Source organism: Pteropus vampyrus, unplaced genomic scaffold (genome assembly GCF_000151845.1).
Source record: "Pteropus vampyrus isolate Shadow unplaced genomic scaffold, Pvam_2.0 Scaffold143, whole genome shotgun sequence".
NCBI classification, from domain to species: domain Eukaryota; kingdom Metazoa; phylum Chordata; class Mammalia; order Chiroptera; family Pteropodidae; genus Pteropus; species Pteropus vampyrus.
In genome coordinates this window covers 2,891,972-2,911,871 of record NW_011888924.1, presented here as the reverse complement: position 1 = coordinate 2,911,871, position 19,900 = coordinate 2,891,972, and the positions used below count along the sequence as shown (strand labels likewise).

General features: G+C 43.5%; 1 protein-coding gene across 2 annotated transcripts in view; it reads right to left on the bottom strand.

The window, feature by feature from the left end:
- The window catches only part of TEX2 (testis expressed 2), an 88,566-nt gene that overhangs the window by 16,185 nt on the left and 52,481 nt on the right, over window positions 1-19,900 (bottom strand). For both annotated transcript variants that reach the window (XM_023535665.1, XM_023535664.1), the window contains exons 3-7: window positions 19,025-19,225; window positions 17,630-17,966; window positions 16,099-16,346; window positions 7,756-7,902; window positions 3,041-3,140 (exon numbers count right to left, since the gene is read on the bottom strand). In XM_023535665.1, coding sequence (XP_023391433.1) covers window positions 3,041-3,140; window positions 7,756-7,902; window positions 16,099-16,346; window positions 17,630-17,966; window positions 19,025-19,225 — 1,033 coding nt within the window. The remainder of the gene's footprint in view (window positions 1-3,040; window positions 3,141-7,755; window positions 7,903-16,098; window positions 16,347-17,629; window positions 17,967-19,024; window positions 19,226-19,900) is intronic.

Sequence of the window (19,900 nt, the reverse complement as noted above, 5' to 3'; positions counted from 1 at the left end):
ACTGCCCATCAGCACTTTATGGAGGAGAAAACCGAGGTGTTGAGTGGTTAGTAAATTCCCAAGGTGTCACTGCAAGACAGCGAAGGAGCAGAGCCCAAGTGCAGGTGGCCTGGCTTGAGACAGTGCTCATGGAGAGCCTCTGGCACTGGCCTAGTAGCCTTGGAACAGGACAGAAGGCGGGGCTGCCGGTGACCTTTGGCAAGTCACGCCCACTCTGGGTTCTGGCTTCCACATCTAAAACAGGGCAGGATCCAGCTAGGTAATCTCTCACTGCCCTTTCAAATATACTCTGTCGACATGCTCGATTCTTTAAGGATTTGATTCTATGTTAATTTTTAACCACAAAAGAAAGATTAGGAGAGAATGTACCAAAAATATACCAAAAAGGTAACCCTGGCTGTCTCTGAATGGTGGGGTAATAGGTATTATTTTTGTTTTTACCTTTTTTAAACATTCCAGTTTTCTCTACAATGAGTATTTGTTGAATAAATGAAGGGACAAATTTTACCCTAACAGAGTTAATAAACACAGGGAAAGAGCTTGGCCCAGCGTGGGGTTACGGGGTGGGACGGGGAAGCTAGTCTGAGGAAGGCATCTGGACCCCACTGTGTGGCCTGAAGGGAAGAAAGGAGACCCCTACCCCTACACATACCTCAGGGTTAGAGATGAATGTGGAGTGGGGAGCAGAGATAAGGCGGGAGGTGCAAAGCTAGTTCCCAATGGGCAGATCTCCACCTTCTAGCCACCTGCCATTGGTGGGAAGTGACGATGCCCTGGGGAAGGTGGTCATTTAACCTTACTCACTACACTAGAAGTTGGCTGTGTGTTCTGGAACTTGGAGAGGCCAACATGCCCAATATGTGATTTCATTCAGAGGAACTACAGACTTTGCTCCTTTAATTTAACCTCTTAGTGGCAAGACCACGAAAGCTAACAATGGCATTTTGCTTTCTGTTTATTCTGGTAGGATCTGCCAGCTTTAAGATGGGTCAAAGGGACACCACGGCCACCCACATTCTAAACTCCAAGAGTCCCAGCAGCTGAAGGTGTCACTAATAATGGTAAAAATAACAATAGCTAGCACCGATGCAGTTCCTGCCTCACACCAGCGGCCTTGCCAGTGCCTTTCGCATATTAAATCACAATCCTCACGAGAAGCCCACCAGTAGGTGCTACTAGTCTCCCAACTTGAGAAAGAAGTTAGCGAGAAAGTTTAAGGAACTTGCCCGAGGCCCCAGAGCTGGCGCTCAGAACCACCACTCTATGTTGCCTCAAGAAAAGCATGCGGGGGACAGTGATCCAACCAGCTCTGGCCTGAACAGCCCTCCTGAGCCATGAGCCTCCAACAAACAAGTACAAGTTAGGAAACATTAACAGAGGACGGGGGTGGGGGCGTAGGTGGTGGACAATCCCACGGGAAGCACCTCTCCCAGAGCTGCTGAAGCTTCTTCACTGTGGGATGCATTTTCCTGAAAGGTGAGCTCTGCTTTCCAGAGTCAGTTCAAGCAAGTCACCCCTGATTTTAATTTCCCTAAAATGAAAGTTTTCCCTAGAGCAATGGAAGCCAAAATGTGCATTTCTTTCATGTTCATTTCTGTTTTACCATCACATGCAAACCTGGAAAAGCCTAATTTGATCAAACTTTTAAAGCTCACAGCCTTTAAGTCTTTATCATTCCTTTCTTTAGTAACATTTCCTCATTTGTTGCATAAGCAGGCAGAGCTCCAGAACTTGCCCAGAAAAAGAGTTAAATAAGCCTCAAATGGATTAAAAACCGGGAAAGCTTTGATCTAGCTAGTGAAATGTCTCTCTTCAGAGGGGCAGGAAAGAGACTAGAGACCTAGACAGTTGGTGAATTTCACTCAGAGCCTGACAAAGCTGCCCTGGGAGGCTGCAGAGTTCAAAGCCACAGGGACACTTCTTAAATGGGGCAAAGCCCAGCTGTGGCACCTCTCCCTCCTCGTTGGATATTTCTACTAATTCAACAAAGGACGAATGAATTCGGTCCTGAGATAAGAGACTGCTAATGCATTAGAAAATAAGAGTATGTACACATATTATTTATTTTCTGTATGCTCGACATTCCTCTCCGGAGGTTTATGTTAGGTGATCATTTACGGCTCATTTATACTATGTTAGCTGATCATTTACAAGTCATTTCCAAAAGAGGCAAAGAGCAAAGGGTAACCCAGAGCCCGGAAGGGCCAGAGGAAGACAGGCAGCCCTTGTATGCCCACAATGGGGTTAAGATTCTAGCTATACACTTGACACATAGATCATGCATCTCTTAAAATTTCACATGCAGTTAAGAGAATTTTAGCTAAATCATATGCAAAGAACTTTTTCTAGTTTTGCTGAATCAGAAATCAATCGAACCCAGGAGCACTCTGATTCATCAATGTGTAGACATAATTCAGTGGTTATAGGTGATCTTAACATGCAGGTATAAGGTTGACTTCTGGATCTGCAAATAATACTCTGGTCTATATGTCTCTGAAATCGATGGGATGCTCAAATATGGGCTGTGAGCTGAAATATTGCTAGAGAGAGAGGGCTACTAATAATATTGCTAGAAAAAAAAAATCCCTTTTATTTATGTCAAATATATACAATACAGAAAAGTACTTCACTAAATATGATTCGAGCCATCTGATACAGCCATACACAGACTCAAGAAGATGCTAGAGACTCTAAATTTTTCAAAACAAATATCACTCTCTTGAAAAGTTGTAATTGTTTTCTCCTCTACCTCGTCCCAGAGTCCCAGAGTCTTTTGAGGAATTAATGCAAATCCAGATTAGGCGGAAAGAGGCTTACTTGGAAAGGGATACTACAGAGAAAAACGTCAGCTGCTGCCATGCCTGCTGTGGACTCTATCTGCCTGCCTGGCTCACTCCTCACTTCACCAAACTCCTGGGTACTGAAACCTCCATCAAGGTCCTTTTAATACCACGAGCCGAGCCACGAAACACATATAAATCTTTACATATTCACACTCTTATAAAAGGTCAGTTGCCCTCTGGAGTTAATTAAGAGTTACCTTGGTGATCGACATAAGGCTTGAAGGCCTGAAGAATTTTTGGCACAGCCACCCCCATGTCAAGTTCCGTCAGAGTTAACTCATTCATAAAGTAGGGGAGCTGGAGAAAAGAAGCAAACAATGAACGAGACGTTAGTAACCTGGTAAATGTTAGAATTCAACATACTCTCAGAAAGAATGATGGTCAAGGTTTTGGGACACATTTATTTAACCAAAATTTATCGAGCACATACCACATACTAGGCATTGTACTACAAACGGAAAGTGTGGACAAGTCAGGCAAGGTCCTTGCTCTCATGAGTTTATACTGGAGAGGCAGAAACAGATAAATAAGTAGACAAATAAGTAATGTAACTTCACAGAGTGATTAGTGCTACAGAGAAAATAAGGCAGGTAACAAGACAGGAGTCTGGGGCATGGGTGCGGGATGGCTATTTGGCTAAGGAGGTCAGTGAAGGCTTCTCTGAGGAGTGGCATTTGGCCAGAGACCTGATCGTGGAGAAGCAGCCAGCCATGTAGGACAGGTTAATAATGCCCTCTCTTAGGCTACCAATGGGGAGTTAAAAAATTGCTACATTTCTGATAGGCAAACTCACAACACTTATTAAAATCTTTGGGAAAAAAAAAAATCACATCTCTTGACCCTAGACTGGACATTTTTTCTTTTGCCCCCTGAATTCAAGCCCCTCCCTATACCGCGAGGGCTGGTCGCTTGCCCTCTGGCTTCTGGTTGGACTTGGCCAACAGGATACACCTATGGGCAGGGGACAGGGAGGTACAGGTAGAAGACGATTGTGGGGCATTTGTCCCCTCCCTCTATTGAAGGCTACAGCTCCTGTCAGATGGGCAGCCCTCTCCATGCGGCTCAGTTCTGGTAACGGACCCCTGCTTTTGCTCCCGCAGGAAGTGGTAACAGCGCCCACTGCTGTCGGCCCTGGGTGCTGCATCATCTCTTTTAATTTCTCTACATCGATCCGTACCTTTATAAATCTCCTCTTTATTAAACTCTCTCCTCAGGTTACTCCATTTGAATGGGACCCCGACTAATATAGCTGTAATTGGAATTTACCCTAAAGGAAATAACATGAAAGTACTGGCAGCAGGTTTAGAAATTTCTACTTTGACTCAAGACTACAGAATTAATTCATCTATGTTTCTTCTACCTGGATTTGCGTATGTGTGTTTCAAAAAAAAATCTTTGGTCCGTTCCTAATCTTAGTGTAAGATGTAAATTACGGACCCATCTTAATTTTTTCCCCTAGTAATTCGTAAGGTGTTTTAATCTGTTTATTGAAGAATCCATACTTTTCCACTAATCTGTAATTACACCTTTAAATCTGAGATTCCCACTACACTGCAATCTGTACTGAGCACTGTTTTCTACCAGTGTCATACTGCTTTTATTACTGCAGCTTTATAATACATTTTAAAATCTGGCAAGTCCCTCTCCTTTCTTCTCCCCCAGAATTTTTTCTCACGAGTATTTCTCCATTTGAACATTAGAGTGATTTTGTGAAATTCAAAATTAAGTAAATATATGCTGAGAATTTCCCATAAAACAAGGCAGCATCTAGCCAGGCATGAATCTAATGCCTATTTTGACTGGGCCTCTTCAGCTGTCTCCCCGCAGAGAAATTTATATCTACACTTTTGGATTTTCCAGTCAGAGAACTTCATCTCTGATTTTTCAGGGGTAGGGGGGTTAACTTGGAAAGGTCATGATGTCTGTGATGGACAAAATGTGACTAGAGACAGTATTCGAATGCACATTTCTGAACTGATGTTTGCTGTGTTTGGAAAATCTTTTTCCAAAGCATCAGTATCATGCGGTGGTTGGCTTCCCAATCAGCCTACAGAACACTATTTGGCCAAGAATGTGGACAAAACCTTGCATCCCGCACCAGTCCTTTTTTGTCTATTATTGTCGTTCTAATATCCTGTGTGTCAGGAGTATGATGGGTTTCTACGGGAACAGGGGTCCAACACTGAGCTAGGGGAGTGAATACAGAGCCAGCAGAAACATGCTGTTCTCCCTCGGGCCCTGTCCAATCCCCCACCCCATTCCATCCTGCACCTTGCGGCCCCACAAGGACCCAAGATGAAGGAGGGGACTGGAGGAACTAGGACTGAGAAAGCCTCGGCAGGGTGCGGTGGGCTCATTACCAGTAAGCAGAATGGGGCAGGGGGATCTGCAGGTCTGTTTACCTGCTTATTCACCTGAGCACCCAACTCCAAGATTACAGAACATCTCTCGCCCACCTCCACCCTCTTCTTGTTCAGATCTCTGATCTGAATCCAAGTGTCCAGGACCAGGCCCTGGAGCAGCCTCCTTCTCACGCTGCAGGGGAGGAAGGAAAGGTCGCTCGTCCTCCTGCTCTTTTCAACCAGAACCTCTCTCCTGCCCACCTGAAGGGCACCACAGAGAGACAGGAACCCACCGCGTGTTCTTTACCCTCCGGGGTAAACCCAGCTGGGGACTGGACATGCAGGTGTACGGGACATTCTCAGGCTGGTGGGTGGTACATGAGAAGCCGGATGCAGTAACAGCAGCAGTTGCTGAAACACACAAGAGGCCCCTAGCTACTGAGAGCCCAGGGCAATACTGGCTCAGCCAGCAGAGGCCAAGAGTATACTTGCTGTCGGGGCAGAAACTCAGCATGTTTTACACCCATCACTTGCCAGGTACACACACCGGCTGCTCTTTCACAACATGAGTCATTGTCATGCGCAAGGGTGACTATCTTGAGACTGCAGGGCAAGGCCAGCAAAGACTTCTCCGTATGTCAGGCCTTCAAGGGACACCAAGAGTCAGGGAGATCTTTGTCACAGGGGACAGCTCAGGCTCCTCCAGCCTTTCTGGCCCTTGACTGGCTGCTAACATTCAATACACTAGGTTTAAGGAATAGCTAGCTCTTCCAGGGATATTCGGTTGTTGGTGGTAGGAAGGGTTCTTTTGGCAGGGGTGGTGGCAGGCTCAGATTTGGGTAATATCTGGCTGCCTTCCTGTTTATTCCATTGCCAGGGCTCTCGCTAGTCTGCAGGGCGCGTTGTGCGTTGCAGCTCAGGTCAGGGTGGAGGCGCTGAGGCTGGCAATGCCGGGAGTACTGCTGGTGCCATTGGATCTGGGCCTCTTTCTCCGTCCTAACCTTCTATCACTTCTGACCTCAAAAAACAGAAGGGAGTTTAGGTTTGTGAACTGCAACAGCCCACATGACAAGCAGAAGGAGATGAAAATAGAACTTTCCTTCGAATTCCTCTGAGATGAGGGAACTCGCCCTTCTCCACCGAGGAGAGAGGCTCCGTGGACTTCCAACCCAGAGAGAAGCGTGGGACACTGCCCTTTCTCACAGGCCCTGCTTTCTGTCACATGCTGCCAGGACTCACAGCCCTCCTGCTCAGAGAAGAGCCCACGACAGTCTTTGGGGAAAGAAGAGTGTCAGCCCTGGCCATGGGACCCAGGAACTCAAAATCCAAGAAGGCTGAGTCAGCTCCAGGTCAGCTGCTGGCCTATGTGAGGGTCACTGACACTTCCTGTTCTCCCTCTGGACCTGGCTAGCAGGGTGGGTTCACCCCTCAATCTACCTGAAGAACACAAATAGACTGACCCTTGTCAACAAAGCCCTCCCAAACCCCTGCCCCGGATTCTGCCTCGTAATCCACTCTTCCAGCTTAGGAGGCAGCCTCTTCTCTTTATCAGGGGCTGGGGAAGGGAGCCACAGCTTGCCAGAGCTTGCCGGAGCCAGAAAAGGCTCCGTTCATCACGCAAAGGAACAACAGAAATCAAATCAAAGCCCTTGCATGCCCACATTTTCTTCCTACTTCAATTTTACCTTAGCTTACAGTTTCCTAACAGGGTCCTTGAACTCTCTGAAGTTGTGGGCAAATTCTGTGTCATTGTGCATTTTTCTAGGGAAAGGATCCATCTGTTTCTCCTTCCCAAAGGTATCTATAACCCCAACAGACCCACTGACTTAAGCTGCTGACTGTGCAACCTCTCAGTGAAGATTTGGGGACCAAAGTGACTCTTCCTTGGCTGGGTCGTCACTGGGTTAAAAACTTCTAAATAACCTAAATAAGGTCTTTTGGTTGGCAAAGGTGGTACTAAATGAGTCGTTCAGTGACAATCGTGAGGAATACTTCGGCAGTTTAAGCTCACGTCCAAGTGGGCCTAAATCAGTGTGAGGACTGTTTTTCAGCAAAGAGAGAGCCCAAAATAACATACCATCTGGCCAGAAGTAAAGGTCAAACACAGACACATTTAGAGTGCAGTGCTAACTTTCCCAGCTTGGAAAGGGAGCGTAACTTGGGAAAGCGGTCTTAAGTAAGCTGGCATTTTCCTCAGCATATACTGGTAGCTTAGATTGTGAGGCTGGGTGGATTCCAGAAATACTAATTTAAAGATAACAGAAGTCTATACGACAAGCCAGTTACAAAAGCTCGCACTTTCCCAAATCGAATTCTGGATTATCATCTACAATGGATAACAGTGAAGGCAACACAAGGGAATAAGCAAACAGGAATGGTCACCAAGTTCCCAGATGTAGTTATTCATATGGTCAAGGTCACAGCCCAAATGATGTTGGAAAAGAACTTACTACTTTCATATGCTACATGCTTTAAACTGAGTTATTTTTTCACTGAGAATAAAATGGTACAAAACTTCTAGAAATTGAATAATGTGAAGAATTAAAAGCCTCTTATGTGGAAAATGATACCTTTATTTTGCTGAGTTTCATTTGGATCTTCTTAGACACCAGATCAGACCAGTACTTCTCTCCTAAGAAGTCCCAGAACATTCTTCCAAGCAAGGCATTCACCCAGGCTTCCTGTTCTTCCTCCTCAGAGGGTGGAGCCTCTGGCAACTGGCAAAAAATAAGGGACCAAAATTAGCTAAAAAGCAACTGGAGAACAAGGCAGGTGCTTATTTTCCTAAAGTCACTGAAAGTCTTTCCCTATAGATAGGCGACCACATGAGTCGTATTTCTTCCCTATAAATTATAAGTCCCACATTATGTCAGTGAAGAGAAAAAGAGAGAAAGAAAAGCCACCATCACAGATAAAAACTCCTCCTTGTCTATTTTTTTTCTACCAGTCTTCCTGTGAACCAGCTAATATTTCATACGATTAGCTCACCCAAATTGCCCTGCCCCCGACCCCCAATTAGCTTGGTTCTAGATGAGGCTCCCTGGATGAGTAACTGTCAGGTTGGTCCTCACCAGGCAGCCCCCCAGTTTCCCAATGCCCAGGACTCTCACATTCAGCCTGATTTTATAACTCATGATTCTCTTCGGCGAGGGACTAGAGAATGCTTAAAATACTGGTGCCTAGGTCCTATACCCAGTGCTACTAATTTAAGTGGGTATCAAGATTTTTAGAAGCTCTCACTGATGTAATGAACAGGTCAGGTGAGAACCCCAGTTCTGGATTAGAGGGAGCCACCCTCAGGAATTCTCTGAAACTGCTATAGCTGTTCCCACCACTCTCGGCCTGGTGAAATACCCTGGGCCTCACCTCCATGTGGTGTGACCCATCTGAAATGTGTGTCATGGCCAATGTGCAAGGTAAGAGAAGAGCAAACCTGGGTTAGTCTCCAGTTTCCAAGGCTGTAATTAGACTATGGACTCTGGCCTGCAGAGGGCCAAGTGAGGGTGAAGGAGGGAGAGGCAGCAGCGACACCCACAGAAGAGGTCTTGAGGTTAGGAGGTTAATGCAGATAATGCCTGGCGGTCATCGCTGTCGTCGCTGTTGCTGCCCACTGATCCCGTGCCAGGCCCATGCTCGAGTTCCCATTTATATGCCTCACGATAGCCCGGAACCACAGAATTTCTACTTCTATTTTAGGGATGAGAAAACGGAGGCCCCCGTTCATCAGCACAGCCCCGCTCACGCTCCTTCCCCTGGACAGCCACCTGCTCTGTCCCGTGGGAGGGAAGAGGGGCTGTGACTGGCTCCTGGTGCGATGCATTTCCCTCTGCGGAGGTCTCTAATTAGATTACAGCCTTACAGAAACAATTAGCCTAGAAAGCAAAGACCAAAAGAACTAGAAATGCAGAAATCTGTGAATTGTTTGCCCTTTCTCTTTTCTCTATGGCTTATATAAATGCATTCATCCTGCCCTCATGGGCTGCCTGTAGCCATCACACACACCAGACACCCTCCTCATCTCCATGCATAGTACAAAGGGGGCTTGATGCTCATGGATTTGACACTTGGAGATGCGATGAGTTGTGAGCACCCCAAAGGTCTACAGCAGGTACCCATGTGTGACTTTTCTGAAGCCTGGAATTCTGAGGGTCTGACCCATGTGAACTAGTCACTGGGTCCACAGAGGGCCTAGTGGACTGCCCAGCACCTACCTGTCCACTAGTCTTGTCAGAGCTTGCGCCATCTCTCTCTTTAGGGTCCTGGGGACTCACTTGCATTTTTCCATCTAATGTTACTGCATATAAGGGGAGATATTTGGGTGTTTTCAAAGGTCTCCCTTATGAATGTTGGTGCCATTGGATCTGGGCCCCAAATTAAATTCTGGTTTAAAAAATAACACACGTCTACTGTTCCATTTCGGAAGACATGGATCTGCCTCACTCATTCTGATGGTTGGAGTGTATTCTCTCTATGCTTTTCTAGGCTGTGGTGCCTGCTGTTAACTGAGACACTTCACCACGGGGTCCCGGTCAGAAGAGCGGGAGTGTGACCAGCAGGCACTCAGTCACGCCACAGCTGCACTTGTATGGAATCACTTTCTCTCCGCCTGGACATCTGCACGCCACTTCCCGGGGGGTGTAGTCTAGCTGTTCTGAAGTGACTGTCTTTGAGTCACATTAGATTATCTACATAGGCTTCTGAGTGAGCACTCACCCAAGGCCATTCTCCTCCCCCAGGCATTCAGGCAGGGCCTGTCTGCTGCCCACACAGGGCACCGCGTGTCTTACTTAGAAAGAGAATAGGTTGCTTTTTCCCTTCTCAAGTGGGAGAGTCTACCCTTTATTAACCTTTCTTTACAACCCTAGTCACTCACAGGAAACAGGTTTAACAAAACATAGCAAGAAACAAAGGCTATTTCACAATTTATGTCCAAGCCAAAGCATATGATGTGGAAACAAATTTCCGAAAAACTGACAAGCAGGTTTTTCTTTTTTCCTTTTCAACAGTTCCTTTTTCTAAGACAGGCTTCTCTCCATGGCCTCACTACAAACAAAGAAAAATCCAAGAGTAACAGAACACTGAGGATGCATCAAAGCAGCTTTATGAATAAAATCTGGATTCGACAGGCTGCTAGAAAGAACTCACTTCCCATGAATGTCATAAAAATTCACGCTTAAAGAATAAACGTGCACACATTCCCTAACACTGCTGTTTGGCTGCAGGAAGGAATGTGAGAAGGATACCCATGGCAACACTTCAACTATATACGTACACTTAGAAATGGCCATTTTGTAAAAGCGGCTTCCAAAAGGTTTGGAGAGGTCAATTGTTTTAAGGTGAAGAAGGCTATCACAACTAACTGAGGAGCTCTTGGGATATATTTTATTAAAAATTAACATCCAATGTAAATTTGTAGAGATTTACTTAATATTTCTTATTACAAATGGCCAGGAGACTCGCCCGGCATTTTTGTTACAAAGAGAATTAGTGCCTCTGCTCCTAAGTTTTCGTCACACACAATCTGGTGCCACTTGAGGGTTTCACAAAGGGCTGCTTGGTCCAGGAGAAGACATAACTAAAGACCCTTCCTTCAGGTCTGTTACCTATTTCTGTGATTATAAAAACAATGCATATTCACTGTAGAAAACCCCCATAATTCCACTATCCAGATGTAATTACTGAAAACATTTTTACTATATTTCCTTTCAGTCATTTTATTTTATACACACACAAATACACACACGCTTTTAAAGAATGATGAACTTTAAAAAAAAAAACAAAATTGGAATAGATAAAGAACCCCTGGTACATATATACAATGGAATATTACTCAGCCATAAGAAGAGATGAAATACTGCCATTTGCGACGACATGGATGGACCTCGAGATAATCATGCTAAGTGAGATAAGCCAGACAGAAAAAGTTGAAAACCACATGATATCACTTACACGTGGGATATAAACCTAAAAGCAACAAACAAACTGGACAAACAGAGACTCATGGACATAGAACAATAGACTAGAGGTTACCAGAGGGGGTGGGTAGGAGGGTAGGGGGGAGGTAGATGGGGTAAAGGGGGTCAAATATGTGGTGACAGAAAGAAATCTAACTATGGGTGGTGAACACACAATGCAATATATGTATGCCTTACTGCTGAATTGTACACCTGAAACTTACTGGATTTCATCAACCAATGTCATGATAAACAAACAAACAAACAAATAAAATTAAAAAAAAAATTTGGCTCTAACATAGTTTTATTTCTTTTTTATTTACAGCTCTGTTGAGATATAATTCACGTGCCATACAATTCACCCACTGAAAGAGTATAATCCGTGGTTTTTAGTATATTCACAGAGCTGTAAAACCATCACCACGATCAATTTTAGAATATTTTCATTACCCCCCAAAGAAACCCTGTGTCCATTAGCAGACACTCCCCAGGCCTCCCCAACTCCATCGCCGCCACCACCATCACCACCAGCCAGAGGCTACTAAACACTAACTCAATGAATCTGCCTGTTTTGGACATTTCCTATGAATGGAATCATATAATATGTGTTCTTTTGTGACTGACTTCTTTCACCAAGCATGTTTTCTAGGTTTTTCCATGCCATAGCATGTAGCAGTACGTCATCCTTATTAACCACAGAATACTATTCTATTGTAGGCATATACCACACATTATCCATTCATCAATTGATGGACACTTCAGCTGTTTCCCACTTTTGGCTCCTGTGAATAATACTGCTCTGAACACTGGTGTACAAGTTTTTGTGTGGATACAGGTTTTCATTTCTCTTATCTGGCAGTGGAACTGCTGGATCATGTAACTCTCTGTTTAATATTTTGAGGAACTGCTATTTTCCACAGCAGTTGCATAATTTTACATTCCCACCACCAATGTACAAGAGTTCCAGTTTTTCCGTATCCTCAATAATACTTATCATTTCTCTTTTTCACTTTAGCCATCCAAGCGGTTTGTGAAGTGGTATCTCACCATGGCTTTGATTCACATTTCCCTGATGGCTAATGACTTTGAGTATCTTTTCACACGCTTACTGGCCATTTGTACATCTTCTCTGGAGAAGTGTCTATTCAAATTTTTTGTCCATCTCTTAATTGGGTTATTTACCTTTTTATTATTGAGTTGTAAGAGTCCTTTATATATTCTTGGTACTGGATCCTCATCAGATATATGATTTGTAAATATTTTCTCTCATTCTATGGGTTGTTTTTCACTTTCTTGATGGTATTATTTGCAGCACAAAAGTTTTTAATTTCGATAAGGTCCAATTGATCTATTTTTTCTTTGGTTGTGTACATTTTTTGGTGTCTTACCTAAAAAGGCTTTACCTAATCCAAAATTATAGAGATTTACTCCTATCTTTTTTTTCTATGAGTTTTATAGTGTTAGCTCTTCTATTGAGGTCTCTGATTCATTTTGAGTTTATTTTTGTATATGGTGTGAGGCATATGGACACCAGTTGTTTCAGCACCATTTGTTGAAAAAACTATTCTTTCCTCCACTAAATTGTCGTGGCACTCTTGTCTATATCTCTTCTAAAATTTATTTTTAAATTGTACCTTCCTTCATATTTTTTACTTATGATATGATAAGCACTTTTCAATTCTACTCTTATTTGTTCGAAAAGTTGACTTTGAGGGAGAAAGGGGAAGCCTTAGAAAACTACTCTGCCAATTAAGGTTTCCTGGTTTCTATTTGATTCCTATTTACTTTCCATTCTCATCTCCTGATCCATTTATAGGTAACAAGATAATTAGTGCAACTTGTAACAATGAAGACAAGATCCTCCAAACAGGGGGCAGTCTACATTATCTCTAAACATTTCTTAAAACCTTTCGTTAAAAAGGAGCATGGAAGTACCTATCATGATCTGAGCCCTGGAGACTTGCGCCTGGAGCACAGGCACACCACTGCCTCATCCGGCAGCTCTCCCAGACAGCCCGCTTCAGGGCACACACAGCTAGCTGCCTCTCTGGCCACACACCCCTGAGCAAATCTGAAGGCAGCCTGTGGGATATCCCTTCCTGTGGTACCCACACTAGGGCTAATGGTATCCCTCTGTTCGACATTTTTAAGACGTTTTCTTATTTTCTTGTTTTCTGAATTATTATTTAAATCTCCTCCTGACGTGAAGCAAACTACCTCGACAAGACAATAAAGCCGCAGGTCTCCCCAGACAGCCTCATCAGGGTCTCTCTCACTATTCTAGAGCTTAAGTTGCCTGAGAAAAGAGAAAATGGCGCCAAGATCACAGGGGTTTGGAGACTGTAGAAGCTGGCACAGCCTGTAGTGGGACGAAGCAGGGTTACAAAAACAAGTCAGGGCTCAGTGACTAGTCACTAACCACTAAACATCTAGAGCAGCGGTCCCCAACCCTTTTGGCACCAGAGACCGGTGCTCCTATGAGAATCTAATGCCTTGTGATCTGAGGTGGAGCTGAAGCGGTGATGCTAGCACTGGGGAGTGGTTGCAAATACAGATGAAGTTTGTCTTGCCCACCACTCACTTCCTGCTGTGCGGCCTGGTTCCTAACAGGCCATGGACTGGTACTGGTTCACGGCCCGGGGGTTGGGGACCCTGATCTGGAGAACCAGGCCCTTCCTCCAAAAATAGTGCTATTTTATAATTGAAATTTTGAACTTTAAAGTGATTTCAATATGCAGTATTCCCTGGACATGTTTTAATTATCAGCAAGAATAACCACCAAAAGCATGTTAGCACTGTATAACACAAATCTAGTCCATATTTACTACTTATACCACTAGGTGTTTTTCACACTGAATACCAGTGGCCCCATTCACCTATTGACCAAGTTTAGCATGGGGCAATGTGTGAGAAAGAAGGCCAAGTGTGTGGAGGCTGCCATCAGACCTGGAGCCCTCAGGGTAAGAGATGCTGAGACCATGGCCTATAAAAGGCAGCAGCCGGAGCGGGTGGGAGGGGAGAGGCTGGGGCAAAGCCTGGAGCTGTGTCTCAAGCTCCCTCTGGGCATGCTACCCTGGATAAGCTTCTGGGTGGTGGCCAACACAGATGAAGTGACAGTATAACTTGAAGAACTGTCAAAGGTTCCTTTATGTCTCAGCCTCTTAGACTCATGATATCAGAGGCAATACGGACCCTAAGAAAAACCTGGCCTGGTCTTTGGCAAGAGGAATGAGCACTAATGACCACATCCAAAAGGTCTACATTTGGCAAGACTGTGGGCAAACAGGCACTCTTACCACTGGTGGGAATGAACAATGAATGGTGCAACCCTTACGAAGAAGAGTTTGGTAATATCTAACAAAACTACATGAGCACACGAGCATTTACCGTCTGATCTAGCAATCCCACTTCTAAGATGTTACTCTGAAGATACACCCCCAACAACATAAAAATACACATACACAAAGTTATTCATCATAGTGTTGTTTGTAACTGCAAAATATTGGAAATACCTAGATGCCCATATAAGAGATAGACTGAATACTTTATGGAACATTTGCACAATAGAGTAAGTATTTCGCAGCTGTTTAAAAATAAGAAGCGGGGAAGATACCTATGAACTGATGTGGAATGATTTCCAGAATGTACTGCTAAGTGAAAGAAGCAATATGCTAAAGAGAAGCCATAGTATGGGAAATGAGAAGCCATAGAAAGGGAAATAAACCAGGAGAAGATCAACCAGGGACTAAGGAGATTGGTTTACTACAGGGGGTGAGTGGGAATGGCATGGAGGAATACAAGGAATAGGTCAGGGAGAGGGCACTTTTCTGAGTTCATCTTTGTACAGCTTTGATTTCTGGAACTGTGTTAATGTTTCACATGCACAAAGAAGGAAATAAAATCAAGGATTGGGGGAAAAGGTCCTTACTTGCTCATATTGCAGAATTAACAAGAAATAAAACTAGTAAAGAACTATCTCCGCTGGCTTATTAAGGAAAGCAAGAAAAATAATAAAAGAGGTATAGGAACACTGAAGCAGATCTTATTTTTAAAAAACGGTGCAAAGATATTTCACATCCTACATGTTCTTCTAAGAATTTGCTATTCACTCAGCAAGAGATGGAGCATGAAGGAATGACATTATTTTACCTCAGAGACTAGGTCATAAAAGGCAATACAGTGTCCATCAGCTCTTTCTCAAGGGACGCTTGCCTTGGAACCCAGTCACCATGCTGAAGGATGCTCAGACCACATGGAGAAGAACTGAGATCCCCAGCCCTCAGCCCTCGCTAAGCTCCCAGCCAACGATTACCATCTACTTGCCAGCCATGCATGCCAGTGAACCATCTTGGAAACAGATCCTCCAGCCCCCAGTCCAACTTCCCCAGCTGACACTGTATGGAGCAGAGAGAAGCCTTCATTGCTAAACCTGGTCAAATTACAAATTCGTGAGCAAAATAAATAATTATTGTTTTAAGCCACTTTGGGGGCTGTTTGTTACACAGTAATAAATAATGAAAACAGACACCTATATCTTATTCGAGACTGTCTCAACTACCAGACCACTCCTGAGAGCCAAGATATGGCCCACACACATGCTTCAGGCAGGCCAAGTGGATGCGGGAGCCCAGCACTAAACCTCACATGCGTTCTTCAAAGGCCCCTCTTTCAAAGACAGTTATCTCTGTTCACACAATTCTGGCTCTCTGGTTTCCTAGCCCATGCAGATTAAAATCACTAAATTAACAAGGGTGGGGGCGTGGGTGAGACATGGGCATAAGTGCTCAAGGAAAAGCCAGCTAGCAGGACACGTGCCCACACTAGCCAACTGACAACCGAGAAAATACTGCAGAGTCTGCAGTCTAGGAAGGTACACAAGAGGCACTCAAAGTGCTTATGTATTAAGAAAGGAATTTAAGTGAAAGAGCAGAAAAGCCATGGCCCAGCAGCCAGTGTTACCTTTTTCCCAGCTGTGGGGCTGCTCTCTGCACTCTGCACGGGGCTCCTTTGGGGGCTTCGGTTCTCTTGGGGGACACACCTGGCCATGTACACGCTGTAGTCCAAAAGCATCTTCTGCCGCACGCTGCCCACCAGCTCCTTCTGCTTTGACTGGGACATGATCTCTTCCGTGCTGCCTTTGCTGCTGCTGCGACTGTGGGTCAGGTGCCCCGAGGGACTGCTGTGTCTGCTGTGTGAGGGCAAAACCCCTGGAGCAAAGAAGTGATGGCTATTAACACAGATGAAGAAAAAGACTGCGAAGTGAATGAAATGCAGAACAAACTCCACTGGGTTAAGCTGAAAAGCAGCTAAAATGCTATCAAATGACTGTTTAACGAATATTTAACAGTTTATTTCCCAGCCTGAAATACACTTCCACTCTAATTTTTAGAAGTTTTTATTCCTCTCTAAGACAATTCAGAGTAATGGGAGCCATGAGATAGACTGGTGGTATCTTTTTCTTTTTTTTCTGGTGATCCTTTAGGGTCAAAAAAAAAAAACAAATAAAAAAAAAAAAAAACATCTGCAAATGGTTCCATCCCTGGTTTAACGACACACCCCCAAGGGCAAATAGCAAGTGGGCAGAAAGCTAATTGTTCATCCGCAGCTCATGGCAATTTCAAACATGCCATCTTCCATTCAACAAATTTTTTTTCAAGCACTTCTCTGGGCCAATTCCATACTAAAAAAGAAGAAGAAGACATAATCTTTGCCCTTAAACTCAGGCACCTAGGCAAATAAATAACAATTTTCTGTAAAAAGCATCATAGCTAAAGTACAACTGAAGGAAGGACTTTCAGGGCAGAAAGAAGAGGGTGACTACCTCTGCCCAAGAGAGTTGAGAGGCGCTTACTCCAGTACTAACTTTCACAGGTAGTGACCTCTGGACTGCCCCTTAAAGAAATAGTTGGCATTTTCCTAGCCCAGGAGGGAAAGAACTTTCCAGGTAGAGAGAACAGCATGTGTAAAAAGCAATGACCAGGGCACAGTATCTTTGAACAGTGAGAGATTGAGTGAAGTTCTAAGCAGAGAACACGGGGCAGAGGGATAAGAAGAGCAGAAGTGCATGGTTACAGACACAAACACAGTGAGTCTGGAGGCCAGAGGATCCCGCACTCAGCGAGCTCAGGCATGGAGGACATGAGGGCCAGGAGCTTTAGAGCACTAGAGCACTAGCCACCTTCTTATTATAACTAGGGTTCTGCTGCTGTGTATTCTCTCAGAGTCACGATATGGAAAAATAAATATAATCCTAAGGAACCAGGAAAGGCAAAAAACATACATCTGCCAATGGTTCCATCCCTGGTTAAATGATTGTATATAAAAGGTTGCAGTGATCAGCCTAAAAGGTAAATTATTCATGAGGACACACCTTAGGTGGCGGACAGACAGTCATCGATTTAGAGTGGGCCTCCTTCCTTCCTACCTGGGAATCTCAATTCTCCTACAGGCTCTTTAAAAATACATAAGCATTTAGCACATGTGTCATTACCTGGTTTACTGCCAGAGACGCCAGGTGGCTTCTTGACTTCCGACTTCAGCTTAGATGCCAGAATAAATCTCCTAAACCACTCCTCTTTTTCTCGGCCGGTTCTCCCAAAGAGATACAATATCTGATCTCGCTGGCCAGATCTTGTCCCTTCCTGAGGGGGTGGCTTCTTAGGGTCCTCGCCTCCTACCTCTCTCTCAGCTGGCAGTTTTTCTTCAGAAGTCTCTTTATCGGTCTGGGCCTTGGACATAAAGTCATCTTGTCGACCAAGCTCGATACAAATGGGGTACTTTTTATTCCAGATTCGTTTTCGAGCCAAACTTTTAGGTACAAGATAAATCTACAGAGGAAGGGAAATGATGATTTACATACTAAATTAAGAATTGGCTACATTGTGCATTAAAATATGCAGAGCACAAATGCAAACTTGATAATATTTTTGACTAAAATGATGAATGTGAAGTAATTACCACCTGTCTATAACATGATGATAGAAACCAGAATAAATTTTTAGAAATGACTTGTTATTCTTCAAAATTATCCCAGAAAGTAGATATTTAAGAATTTTGTGAGAGTTATAAAATATCTGTAATTTTTGATAACAATGGCACAATAATTGTTTGGTGGATTATCATCAACTAAGTTTGAATATCAACTGAGTTTTAATGACCCTGGCCAAACATTAAGCTGAAAGAATAAAAGAATTTATCAAACTAGATCTAGATGAGAAGCTCAAGTTAAGTTATCATTACGCTGAAAGAATAAAAGAATTTATCAAACTAGATCTAGATGAGAAGCTCAAGTTATCAATCTCAAGTTAAGAATAAATTTTTACAAAAGCTATTTTAAATATTTCTGTCATTTTGGACAAACTTAAAGATCACTCACGTGCGTTATAAGAACAGAAACTCCATAGCTTTTTTGAGTTACAAATACTTTACATTTCTCAAAAACAGAAGTATATAATATCTTTATCAAAATGTAGTTATTCGCATGTCCATAAATTTTACATTTATAGAGACTTCACTAGGTATTACCCTAGCACTACCACACATGCTTTTTGTTTGACTGAAAAAAAATTAACTCTCCAAGTCAGGAGACTGCTATGCCCTTGCTTCTCAAAGTGTGGTTCACTCGCCAGCAGCACAGGTATCACCTGAGATCTCGTAAAAATGCAGCTTCTCAGGCCCCAACTGAGAACTGCTGAATTAGAACCCGCATTTAAAAAGATACTCAAGAGATTCATATGCACATTAACCTTTGAGAGGTATTGATCTAAATCATACTAATACTTTAAACACACATACGCACACACTTTTTAGGGGAAGAATATAGTAATACAACCAAGATTCCAAATGCTTTTTATTCTTCTAAGCTTCCAAAATCAGCTGGGCTCACCTTGCTGTCTGAGAGGTCGTAGATTTTCTGGCTGATGTAGGTGACCTCTGGCTTTGTTTCATTGTAGCTTGCCCTCCTGGATATATTTTTATTGGGCTTTGAAAGTCTTAATGTCCCACCCTCAAGTCGAACAAAGACTGAATGTGTCAAAGTCGCATGGTAGGTTTCTGGATCATAGCTGTAAATTTCATTCATCCATCCCTGATGAAGAAAAACTTCCATTAGTAAAATTAGATTAAACACACATTGGATTCAATATGAAAATGACGACCACTGGTATTTGGGACACTGAAACTAAACTTGACTATGACTCAAGCGTCAATTTATTCATGACTAGAGGTTGCTAAAACAAGTGCTTAGCCGGAGGGATAACATCAGTGCTGAGGAATAATTTGGTATGTTTTTGATAACTAAAAACCGGAATTGGGGGAGAATGACAATGTCCACTACCCTAAATAAAACGTTCTTTTCCTTTTTTAAACTGACAAGCAAATCAGAAAACTCAAAACTGTTCATGTAAAATAGACGGGAGGCTAGTAATCCCGCCTAGCCTGGCCTTCTTAAGCAGCCAAACATGCCCTCTTCTCAGCCTGCTTACAATCTTTGAAATTTCACAGGCCACATTAAATCACATTACCATTCCAGGACCCAGAGAACACCTACCACTCCACTTCTACCTCACTGGAATCAGATCATTGAAGATTAGGCATTAAATAAATCACGGATATGAACAACAATATGCCAAAATTCAAAGATACACAAGTAATTTAAATGAGTAAAACTATGTTCCAGGTACCACTCCCATCAACATCAACATAAATGTACTTATACATTGATTTTTAAAAAGAGCAAACATACTGAAGTGTACTAACAGCA